Here is a 12,247-nt window from a genome sequence, read left to right on the forward strand (position 1 = left end):
GTGGGTCGAAGGCCGAGCCAATCAGTGAAAAAAGGTCCCAAGGGATTGCGCGCCTCCAATGCGAACGCGGTATAATTCAAACCACTGCTGAGTTTGTGATGGGAGGACTGAGACGGGTGAGGAGCAGTGTGAGAGGTGGGCGAGGGAGAGAGTCACGGGCCGGCCAGGGCTGCAGAAGAGGCATCTCCAGTGAAGCGGCCATTCTCTTTGTATGCGTGCGTGAGGGAGGGAGAGAAAAGAACGCCTGTTAAAACGTCGCGTGTATATATGACTGACAACTGCTGGGAGAAATTGTGCGGCAAATACATTTCACGCGGATGGTCAACAGACAGACAGACAAAATAAAGGGCTATAAAATAAAATAAAAGCCCAACCCGTACCACATACGTATCACGGGTGACGCCAATTAAAAATAAACAAACTGGACCGAAGTCAAAGAGTGTTTTTACGAGAGGAAAAGAAGAAAGAAAGAAGAAAGAAGAGAGATCTATCACGCGAAACCAAGTCAAGGGAGGGGACGGGAGGCAATCAGTGGTATTTTTTAAACTATTATGTGGAAGCTCGGTTCGACAGTGAAAAGAGACCAAAAACAAATAAAACGGATACTCCACAGCCTGGCTTTGGTTGTGCTTGCCTTGGCCTGATTTCTCGCCTGACGCCGTTGGTGACGTTCCGACAAAAGCATTTTCTCCTCTCGGCATGAATTTCTCTCATCGCATCCGGACGAACGTGAGTGGGACTCAGTGTGCAGTTCTTTGGTCGGGCTCACAGTTCGCCATCGAAGCCACAGAACGCCAGTTTCATACTTCGGAAGCACCGGTTTCATTTCGGTGCACACCTCCAAATCCCGCTATTCGAAGAGGGATAACAATGTATGGCCTCGCGAGACCGAATAATAGAGCTAGACGATTACTTACGATTCCGACTTTTCCAGAAGGCCCTGTCAACAGTGATAATCCAATACGCACGGCTTCACAGCTTAGTTTTGTGTTTCCTTGTACGTCGGTTCTCATTGCTCTATTGCAAAATTTGTGCGCAGATCGGGAAAAAACTTAACAGTTACGGGAGAAAGAAGGCGCTTTTGTGATCTCGACTCGCGCTTGTGTTATCAGTGCGCTACAATTCCTCATAGAGGCCGTTGGAGGCACCTATTCTTTCAGCGGCAACTATATATATACTCTCCACTACACCCATTTCAGACGTTTGCAGCGTAATTCTGTAGAATGTCACATACTTGTGACTGCGATCACAAGCTACGGCGTTGTTTCGTTCCTACAGATACAAAATTTCATTTCGGGTGATGAAACAAGCAGAACGCACAAACACACCGCCCAAATGGTAATACTGCGTGAGATCTAAAGCAGGGAAAATAGAAATAACTCCAAGCAACCCATAGATATTTTCCCTAGCGTTACTTGCAGCTTCCGACGAAGATAGCCTTATGCGCGCCCGGTTGCTTCATAGCCCCAACAAACAGCCGAGCGAAAACAAAAACGAGTGTCCTTACAGGGCTGTGTATATCCGTATGCATACGGAGCTGCTTTTTGCGACGGTGCCTCGAAGCGGCCTTTGTTTAAATTTTTTTTCTTTCTGTGAGCGCACGCGCACTCACTTTCTAACTTACCCTTGATTCAGGGAAAGGCCGTGAACTTCAACGACGCATAGAGCATCTGTTGTGCATGATTCTCGAGGTTGAGAGCTGTGGGTGATTCTAGGTTTGAGGCAATGGAGCGTTCTGCCTGGAGAACGTTTTTTGTCGCAGTTGAGCATGCGGCCATCTTTCAAACTTTCTCGGCAGTGGCCAACCTTCGCAGCAATGTTCTGTATGGTGTCATTTCCTTCCACCCTGCACCTTTCTCCACCGAACAGAAAAAAAATATTACGCGTTTGTTTCAACTTTACGCCAACGACAATGAACCAGCGAGCGGGGTCATCGAAGGCTACATTTGTTCCCGCCCGTGCTTGTTTTTTGACAGCGGAGCTGTTGTACGAGCCGTAAGTTGCGGGGAAAAAACACCACGAAAAGGCCGAGTGCTCGTGAGCGAGTGCCTCGCGGCGACCGCCGAGCGTTCCCGGCACGCGCAGTGGCTTTGGCAAAAAACTCTAGCGCTGACCTCAAGCGTCTACCGCGCACGTATACTGCTTGGCACGAGGAAAACCACGACTACCGCTAGCGCAGTGCAAAGCAACGACGGAACGTGTAAGCATCGGTGATGTGTGCTTCACTGCTCACGCATAAACAAATCCTGCAGCTTCGCTACGGTTCAAGCCTTGCGCGACTTAATGCGAGCTTCGCCACTTGAGCTGGGGGAATTAGTCTACAATGCTGAGGATGACTTTGCATCCACCACTCGCCGCAAAGAAGACGAAGACCTCTTCGATGCATAGGACGACGATTACCAGCACCACAACTATGCAAACATGCTGAAACTTAACTACGTGGTTGGCAATGCTCACCCACATCAGCTTCGCCATTCAAGTCTTGCGCGCGAGTGCGAGCTTCCCTGACTTTTTTTTTCTTGCTGCGAAACCAGTCCCTGGGTTTCACGCTCTACTGATGAAAACTACGCATCCGTAAGCGGAGATTTACGGCTTCCGCAGCCATGTGAGAGTTCATTAAATTCAATTTTGCAAGAGGCCCAATCCGAACAAAAGCGCCAGTTAAGAGGCATGGCGAACCGGGCGAGTGGGCCACGCGGCTTTTCTACTTGCGTTACACGCCTGACCGAGGTGCGTGCGTTTAGACACACATTTTTTAGGTGCGGAGTACCTTAGGACCGCACAATGTCCGTCCGCGTCCGTGCGCAAAGCATTTACAATCGCCAAAAATCACACAGGCACCGGCAGGATTCGAGCCCGGTGTCTGGTAAACGAGACAGAGTTAGTATCAGCCGTCTTACCCATAGGGCTACGACGGTGAGTTAGTACCCGAGAGTCAAACGGCTTACTCCCTCGCCTGTAATGGTGCGGAGTACCTTAGGACCTCCCTATGTCCGTCCGCGTCCATCCGTGCGCACACCACCATCAAGCGACAATCAAGCGAAATTCGATCTGAGCCGTGAGTTGCAGTTTCATTTAGGGAATAATGACGGTGCAACTCACGGCTCAAATCGATTGACGGTCGGGGCGGCGCAACTCGGATGTCATTTCGAGTACCCGCACCCTCGCCATCATCCGCGGAATGGAGGTACTGCCATTTCTAACACACTACGTGTTTTCTCTCGCATCGGTGCAACGAGTGGAATAATTGGAGCACGCTTGTAGTTCCTTTTTAAATACGGTTTGGTTAACGCTGCAAGAGAAGTTCTGTTTGAAAAGCATTGAGACTTATCATCATACCAGACTCACTTGGTATTTAACGCTCGTATAAATACACTAATAGCTCATCGTTATTAATTAAATATATCTAAAAAGGTACTTCAGTTGTGTTAGGTAGTTGTTTTTGTGGATTAAATTTTTTCTAAGTAATTCACCTCGTGTAGGCTCATGAGCGATGTTTAGGGAAACGTTTTATTTACGTGCTAAATGTGGCCTTACCCCTTTATTGACTATAGACGTTCCAAGGCAGTGCCTTGACGTTCGGCTTCACCCTAATGCACTTTGGAGACCAATACAATCTGTCAACAAAGCGCATTCGACTAATCACTGCAACGTGCGTGCCGTTTGGCTCAGAAGTGCCATCTGCGTCCTTTCACTGCGCAATTCGGAACGTCGTGCTTGCATTGCGTGATGCCGCCGTGCAAAAGCGAACTTTTGAGTCCCATCGCGTTCTCGACATGGCCATTCAACAAATTTTCGCTGCTGTAGGCACGATGTGAATCGGGTGCGTTGTGGTGAAGCTGAACTTCGGGATTGCCTGAGATGAAAGGGTACTTCCCGTGCGAGCAGGATTAGTCAACACATACCCATGGTCTACCGACTGGAAATTTTGACATCATAGGATTTACAGCGAATCCGAGTGATAGTTATATGCGGACTTTTCAATTACGTAACTTTGCAGTAGCCGGTGTTTTTTACGCTCATAAATGAAACCAGTGTTACGAGACGTGCAAACCACTGTTAGGAGATGAAACGGGCCAAAGCACCTGGTGAAGATCAGATAACAGCAGACCTCTTGAAGGATGGCGGAGAAATTGTACTTGACAAACTGGCAAACCTGTATACGGAATGCTTAATGACCGCAAGTGTACCGGAATCTTGGAAGAACGTGAACATCATCCTAATCCATAAGAAAGGTGACATGAAGAACCTGAAAAATTACAGGCCTAATAGATTACTGTCAGTCGTCTACAAGGTACTTACCTAGGTAATCGCTAAGAGAATTTCTGCCACCTTGGGTTTCAGTCAACCTAAAGAACAAGCAGGGTTTCGTAAAGGCTAGTCAACAATGGAGTATACACACGATCAATCAGGTTATAAGAAGTGCGCAGATTATATTCAACCCCTATATATAGCCTTAATAAATTATGAGAAAGCATTTGACTCCGTCGAAACCTCATCGGTCATTCAGGCATTACGGAAACAGGGTGTAGACGAGCATTATAGTATAAAAATACTAGAGGTTATTTACAATGGGTCCACAACTACCATCATCCTCATCATCACCATAAGGAGAGCAGTAAAATGCCTATAAGGAAGGGCGTCCAAGGAGACACAATCTCTCCAATGTTATTCACAGCATGTTTACTAGAAGTATTCAGAACATTGGATTGGGAACAGGTGGGAGTAAGGGTTAATGGAGAATACCTCAGTAACCTCAGATTTGCTGATGACGTTCTCTTGCTAAGTAGCTCGGGGGACGAATTGCAAAGCATGCTTACCGCACTGGACAAACAGCAGAACCCTGGGTTTGAAAATTATTATGCAGAAAACTAGTAATTATTAATAACCTCGGGACAGCACAGAGGATTGAGATAGGTGGCGAGGCAGTGGAAGTGGTAAGCGAATATATCTACTTAGGCCGAGTTGTGATCCCGGATCCCAATCATGAAACAGATATAATCAGAAGGATAAGAATGGGGTGGAGTGCGTACGGCATACATTCTCAGATAATGAATGGCAGCCTACCATTGTCCCCGAAGAAGAAAGTGTATGACAGGTGCATCTTACCGGTACTCACCTACGGGGCAGAAACGGGGGGGCTCACTAAGAGGGTTCAACTTGAATTGAGAACGACTCAGCGGGCAATGGAGCGGAAGATGATAGGTGTAACATTAAGGGACAAGAAGAGAGCGGAGTGGGTCAGGGAACAAACGCGCGTTAAGGACATATTAGTAGAAATTAAGATGAAGAAATGGACGTGGTCAGGGCATGCAATGCGAAGGCAAGATAACCGTTGGTCATTACGGGTAACAGAGTGGATCCCTAGAGAAGGCAAGCGTGGCAGGGGGCGGCAGAAAGTTAGATGGGCAGATGAGATCGAGAAGTTTGCGGGGATAAATTGGGCGCAGTTAGCCCAGGACCGGGACAATTGGATATTAAAGGGAGAGGCCTTTGCCCTGCAGTCCGCGTAGATAGGCTGGTGATGACGATGTCGATGATGGGGAGGAGATGTGCCTCAGTGAAACGTTAAGGGTAAATTTATATCATCCAGGCTTCCTTAGCGACTCCCAGGTCCGACCCCCGGCGTGGGTGGGAGTCGAACCCGCAGAGTCATGCTCCGTCGCGCAGCGTCTCAGCTACTTCTTAATTAAACCGGCTCGTGTATCCGCGTTGCCAAGGGGCGCCTCAGCTACCGTGCCATCATTGATTATTGCCTCCGAAAGTTGGTTTTAGATCGCTGATACAAGGAAAGTGTGCGACAGTAGCATTGAAAATAGTTGCAGAGCTACGCACGTTCCAAACGTTGTTACACTACGACAATGCGAGAAAGCGCTCTTGTGCTTCTTCTTTTTTAACGTATTTTTTGTTGAATTTAATTCCCGCTGGGCAGCTGCAAGCGACAAACAAAAGAATCATCCGTCTAAGGACGACGATGGTTGAACGCGAAGCTGACGGATTCTTTGGCTGTCGTCCGACTTTGGACTGAGTTTCGACCGTGTCCGTATGGAGCCATCGGACATATATACGCCGGTCTCATGACGCGAGGGACCCCCACGGGAAGCGTTTATTTCTTTCACGTCACCGACGATCGTTCATCATCATCGTCTGCAGGGAAGGCTGGCTTTCCTGCAGGGCGTTTTCGCGTTACAGATGCCTTAAGAACATTAAAGCTTCGCTTTAAAATGACTATTCTTCAGCTAAGCGACCTGGTCCCGCATTTGTGCGTCCTGTTGTCGTACCTGCTATGAGCCCGTATCGAATAAAATGCATGGCAATTCGAAGGAAACACGTGCACGTCGGTACTCGCTGACAGAGTAGTTTTGCAGCTGCCTTCTGAATGTACACCGCGGGAGCACGAGCATAAGAACCGCATTGTGGTGCCCCGCTTTGTCACTGCCGGAGCTCTTGAACGGAGCCCAGAGCTTTTACGTGCAACTAGCTGTCTTTACTGTGTGAGGTTCTCTCGAGAAGCACACCGATTTCCTCTTTCCGTGCAGCCTTAAGGTCTTATCAGGACGTCAGGTCCAGTCGCTGAACATCGCCTATGCTTCGTGCAACCGCAGTATGGCTCCAGGGGATGGAAACAGAAGCGTCGTCCAAGATCCTCTTTGGCTTTGATTGCCTCACTGCGGGGTTATCATTTTCGCTCCGTTTCTTCCTTCTAGATTCCCGTGAAAAGTTGGCGGCGGATCGGTGAGAGAAAGCACCTCGCAACACCACGGCATGTCCTGTAATATAGTGGATCCTTCGCTTCGTCGAATCTCGTCTTAGACCTGTCGGCGTTTTTCGGGAAAAAAACATTTAAGGGGCCCAAAAGACCACGTTTTTGTTTTTGCTGATTGCTGCTATTTTCTCACGGAAGCGTCGGCTTCTTAAGAATATGCGTCGTTTCTTGAGTGCCTGACGCTGATCGGGGTCGTTTTATTTTGTCAAAACTTTCAAATCTCCCGCTACAGAAAGTTGAGAGGAACGCGAAAGCTTTCTCGCGTCAAAACTGCGTCGAGACTTTCGCTGAAAGTGCGTGCAATCGATCGTCGAACCTTCAAAGCCCCAAATCGCAAACGGAGAACGAACCGATGCGACGATTTTTTGCAAACGCACCGTATACGAGCAATCTGAACGTGTGCCGACACGTGGTTCACGAGATGAAGGCGTACTATTGCACGCCTTCTTCGTGATCGATGCGTGTTCTGTCTTATGCAGAAGCGTTCCTTTGTCGCTGTCTGCAGGTAACCCGTTGGGCACAATGGAAGCCCGGTTTCGCGCACGCGCCGTGTGCCCAGGTCGGCCAACCGCGGTCTATGGAAAAATGCATTACTTTTGAACAGGACCGCATCGGTCCCGCCAAGAAAGCTTTCGCTTTACAAATGTTCGGTGCTCTGGGCACACCAATGCCTTTAACGTCCGGTCGCATTGCCTGTTCAGAAACTAAGAAGTTGGTTTACACGCCTTGGCCGGGTTGAAGCTTCTAGCGTTATTGAAGCTTCTAGCCGCCTGAAATGACACCCTTAAATCAGCGGCATTTGGTAGAACTTTTTAAAGTATCGACGTATTTTACCCCGCATCACTGTATTCGCAGACCATAGTTAATCTAGATGTTGTCAGTGCGCGGAATTTAATATTTTAGGGTATTCAGAGCTATTAGATGTTAAATGTGTCGCAAAAAGAGGTAGGTAAACCTCGCTGCAAGAAAAGAAAAGTACGGGTTGAATGCGGCTGGAAGGGAAACATACGACTACGAGTATCAGCTTGCACTATTCCTGTTATTTTTTAGGCAGTTCTACTTTTGTGCAAACTTTAAAGCTTTTGCGCGGCAACCTTCGTTTTAAGAACCACATGCGAATGTTGTCGAGAATGTCTGGCCCAACGGCTTTTTATTTCATTTTACGTGTCGACGTCATGCAAGAAGCTGCCGTACATTATACAAATCCTTTCTGCGAATCCGCGGCCCCATGTTCGTACTGTCGCAATTCTTGTTATTCCGTTCGCAGAAACCGGGAGCTTGCGGTATACGGGGCGCCAGGCATGGCACGGGAAGTTGCGTCACCTGCCGAAGGTTTCCAGGCTCGCGAGCTGCACACACCAAGAAGCACCATTCGCGAAATATTTCATGTGTACTTTGCGCTAACTGCCGCAACGCTCTCACCGCGAGTAATTAAGGGAAAAGCTCACGTAGCACGTTCGCTACACTCATTTCCACTATTTCAATATCAACGAAGATGATCTCTGTTGGAGACAACTTTATGATAAGCGTTGTACGTGAGACGATTGGCAGCGCACACTATCAATCGTTCCGCGCACAGCGCGAACATCGAGTCGCATTGTGGTACCTCGAAGCTTTACTCCTTTAGTTCTATCCACGACAGTTTGGCGAGGTTTACTTTATCGCAGAGCTTGTCGGCCACCATAGTCCTTGAAAATAAGCGCATGGTGGTCTCATTTATACATAAGAAAAACCATAGATTATAACGAGAGAGAGAGAGAAATAATGATTTATTGGAGAGTTTAGCTCCAACCCAAACAGGAGCTGGCTACTCCAGGCATTGGAGTATACAAAAGGTACAATACTTGCCCTAAGGAACCACAAGGGGTAAGATTAAGTACATTGAGACAGCACCGGTCCTTACAGCAGTGGAATATAGTTAAAAAAAAACCCAAGAAAACTACACATCTATATACAGACGACATCCACGACGCGACACAGATAGTTTCGCCAATATACATAATACCCTTGTGTGTTTCCACACCCATTTCAGAGCGTTTCAGAGGAAAGTGCACTCATTTAATAGTGTTAACACATCTTCGTCATTTGAAAAAATTCCCTTAAGGCAAGGAAGGCTTTCGTTTGGTTGCGTACATTGTCCCACGGACCCAACAGTTTCGGCAAGGATAGGGGTGTCCGAGATAGCAGGTTAAGCTTATCACTTAATTTTTTCCGATCGGTCGCATATAGAGGGCACTCAAGCAGGACATGATGCACATCTTCAGTTTGGTGTCCACAAGCACAGCAGGTGTCATCAGCGAATCGAATACGGTAAAGAAATTTCTTGGTGTAGGCCACGTCAAGGCGAAGGCGATGTATTAACGTGTCGACCGAACGACCCAGATGAGACGCACACGGGTATGTAAGGTACGGGTCCACTTGGTATAACAGCGATGAGCGATATTTATCGGTCAACCTGGTTTCCAAAGTAATGTGTGTCCTTAGTTTTTTCAAATAATTTTTAACATCACCTCTGGTAAAAGGCACGGCGCTACACGTGGAATTTGAATGAGCGGTTATGACGAATTATCTGGCAAGCGCTTTAAGCAGGGGATGCAATGTTTTCAAACGTGTTTTTAGATGTTTCTGGCAACAAATACCGGAAGGAAAGAAATATCAGGCATAAACTTGCTTTCGTGGTGTTTGGTTATCTCATTAGGCTGTCGAAAGGAGCAACCGATATGCTACATTTTCAACGCTCGGGAAACGCATCTTTCTCGTGATATGCATTTCCCTTACGCCAAAAAAATAATCCTCGATAACAGAAAGATCTGATGGTCGTCCTAGCCGCGCGGAATCGTGGTTGATTACAGTCCCTCTTCCTTCACGCATGCTTTTTGAAAGCGCGTTCTTTCGGCATGTAATTACGTTATGTCCGGCTTGTTTCAGTCGATCGGCGTGAGATCGGTGCCTAAAGCAGGGCGCGCTTCAATCCGCTGCGGGCCAGTGACCGGCACGCAGTTGGCCATACGGGCCGGAATGCTTTCCGTCATTATATCCGCGTCGACTGGAAATCCGGCCTGCGCCTCGGGGCATTTGTCTTCGTTGCGCGCCGTCCGGAGCTCCTCTAAATTGCCCCGAAAAAAGGGAAGCCAGCTCTAGCGCTCCAGGGGCATCCGCGTGTAGCGCTCCCCGCTCTCTGTTTTCATTGTTTGACAAATAACTTTTATTTTATTTCCACGCTGCGTTCCCCGCGCTTAAATGGGCGCACAGTTTCTATCCGGCTAGCGGAGCTGAAATGGCTTTTGCTTGAGGTTGGCTTCACTGCAAAACTGGTGCACTTCATTTCGAAATTGCAGAGCGCGTAAACTGCTGCTTCTTTTTGAGTAGAAAAACAGAGCTAGTACTAGGCGAAGCGGAAAGCAATGTGGCGGCCGAGCTCTTGAAGCTTTGCGGCCTGTGGGAAGGTAACTCGAACTCCGCGCGTCGTTTTTAACCCTCGTCTTTGCTTCGTCTTCGGTTGGCAAACAGAAATACCGATGGGCCTCCTACGCTGCGCTAGTAGCTTGAAGGCCACCGGTGCAATTTTCGCGCAGGTATAAGTTGTCGACCGCATATCAAAATAATAGTAATAATAATAATCTTTATTTCATGTTCCAAGTAGGGGGCGAAAGAAAGAGCTGCTCTTGGCAGCTTCCCACCGTTTCCTGGAACGCAGGCTCGCACTTGCACTTGCGATGATATTATCTGTGCACAGGGACAAGTTGACACGCGAGATCATTGATGCATATAATATAAGAAAAAAAGGGAAGTGGTGCTTTAGTGTGCCGTCGATTCATTTCCGTGAGAGTGAGTTCAAATTTTTAAATCGCTCTGGAACGTAAATATAACACGCGCCTTCATCCACACACTTTGTTTTATGCCTGTCATGTTTTATAAATGATACGCTGGAATGTGACGCATGCATGATGTATGGTCACATGGGTTTAGGTTGAAGTACTTAACTGTGTCTCTGTTATAATAAAAATCAGTTGCGAGTCAGCGCTGCGGTTTGTCGTTTCCGTGTTTAAGTGCGCTACCTTCAAGATGTCCCTCTACCGATTGTAGTGTCTTTCATTCATCACTTGCAAATATTTCCGCCTGTTTCTTTTTACGTCTTAGTGGAAAGTGCTATTAATCATGTAGATTTTGTGTCAACCAGCTAGTCTTGCACTTTTTGCAATGCATGTATACACTACGTGAATCGTGTACATTCTGTTAATGTTCTAAAACCGGAGCCGGTGTTTATGTATTATGCCACAACTGGCATCATTGCTACGGGCCCAGATGTTTACATCTGGAACGTTTCCTCCGTTTAAAATTGAAACCGATTAAAAAAAAATAAAGCGCTGTTGAACTTACGACAGAGCAATGCCTGCTTCGTCATCGAAAGGACAGACAAAAGTGTTTGCAAGTGTTTTGGAAATAAAATGCACCACAGTGATCTTGTTGTTTTTTCTCTTTCTCTCTCTGGATCTCCAGTTTCTTCTGCAGGTATAGCCACGACCGCAGACTGCCGCCATGACGGTCAGCCCACGCCTGCGGAAGTTACTTCCGCTCATGGCCATTTCCTTCTCCTTCTTTGCCGGTAAGGAAAAAGCCAGCCCGCTTTTATCTTCAGTTTCTACAATCGCTGGCGCTGGTATTTTCAGCTCAGCGCCTCGGCCTCTCCCGAGGTGACAGGTGCGCGCTATAAAGATAGTCAACCCGGAAATTGTGAAAACCGGACGAAGACTGTCGACCTTTTACTTTTTGTCTTTTGTAGATGTCTCTCAGGCTGAGGAAGCGAGTAGCAGGAATGGCGAGGGAGAGAACCACGCACCGAAGCGCGTGCACGCCAGTATTAATTTTGCAGATGTTGGCGCATCGGAGCACAGCGCACAGCTCGATAACGCGCTGGTATCGAGTTTTGTATGGAGTGAAATGAAAATAGACATAAGCAGAGAAAAAAAAGCAGGAACAAAAATCTTGCTACGCGGAAGTTAAGACGGAGGCTAGAGGAAATTTATGGTTCTTCAAAAAGCGCAAGCAGAATCCCCTATTCTAGTTTACTACTTTACCGCGAGTGTGTGGAAATGATGCATACATGTATAGCGGTCCCAGCAGGGGTAGAGATGGATTATTTACCATCTTACAACAGCACTCGCAAGCTTGAAGGCAAGCGGAATGCAAGGGAAATAATTGGAAATAACTAAAATTCAGTGGCAGGCAATTACTTTTCATTGTCAACCAGTGTAGTAGTGGTGCAGAAAATGATGAAAGCAAATTTTTTCGCCCTTACCGTTTCAGCTGAATTGCCCCGAATGCGTTAATGTTCAATTCTAAGGTTTAAATGCTATTTATTGTGGATGTATACTCGGTCATTTTATGCCTTCAAACACCCGTCGGAAACTACACTTCGTCGATCATATTGTCGCGTTCAAGTTAGGAGTCAGTGTTTGCCTAATACTAGATAAGGGCGAA

The 12,247-nt window shown here is 47.3% G+C and overlaps 1 protein-coding gene across 4 annotated transcripts in view; it reads left to right on the forward strand.

Annotated features, from left to right (window-relative positions):
- LOC144173849 (uncharacterized) overlaps nt 1–12,247 on the forward strand; it is a 131,881-nt gene that overhangs the window by 104,137 nt on the left and 15,497 nt on the right. For all 4 annotated transcript variants that reach the window (XM_077702125.1, XM_077702124.1, XM_077702126.1 and 1 more), the window contains one exon: nt 11,267–11,372. In XM_077702125.1, coding sequence (XP_077558251.1) covers nt 11,306–11,372 — 67 coding nt within the window. In that variant the 5' untranslated portion in view covers nt 11,267–11,305. The remainder of the gene's footprint in view (nt 1–11,266; nt 11,373–12,247) is intronic.

The sequence above is a fragment of the Haemaphysalis longicornis genome, unplaced genomic scaffold (assembly GCF_048455015.1).
Source record: "Haemaphysalis longicornis isolate Haplotype H1 unplaced genomic scaffold, Haemaphysalis longicornis Haplotype H1 scaffold_3, whole genome shotgun sequence".
Classification (NCBI taxonomy): domain Eukaryota; kingdom Metazoa; phylum Arthropoda; class Arachnida; order Ixodida; family Ixodidae; genus Haemaphysalis; species Haemaphysalis longicornis.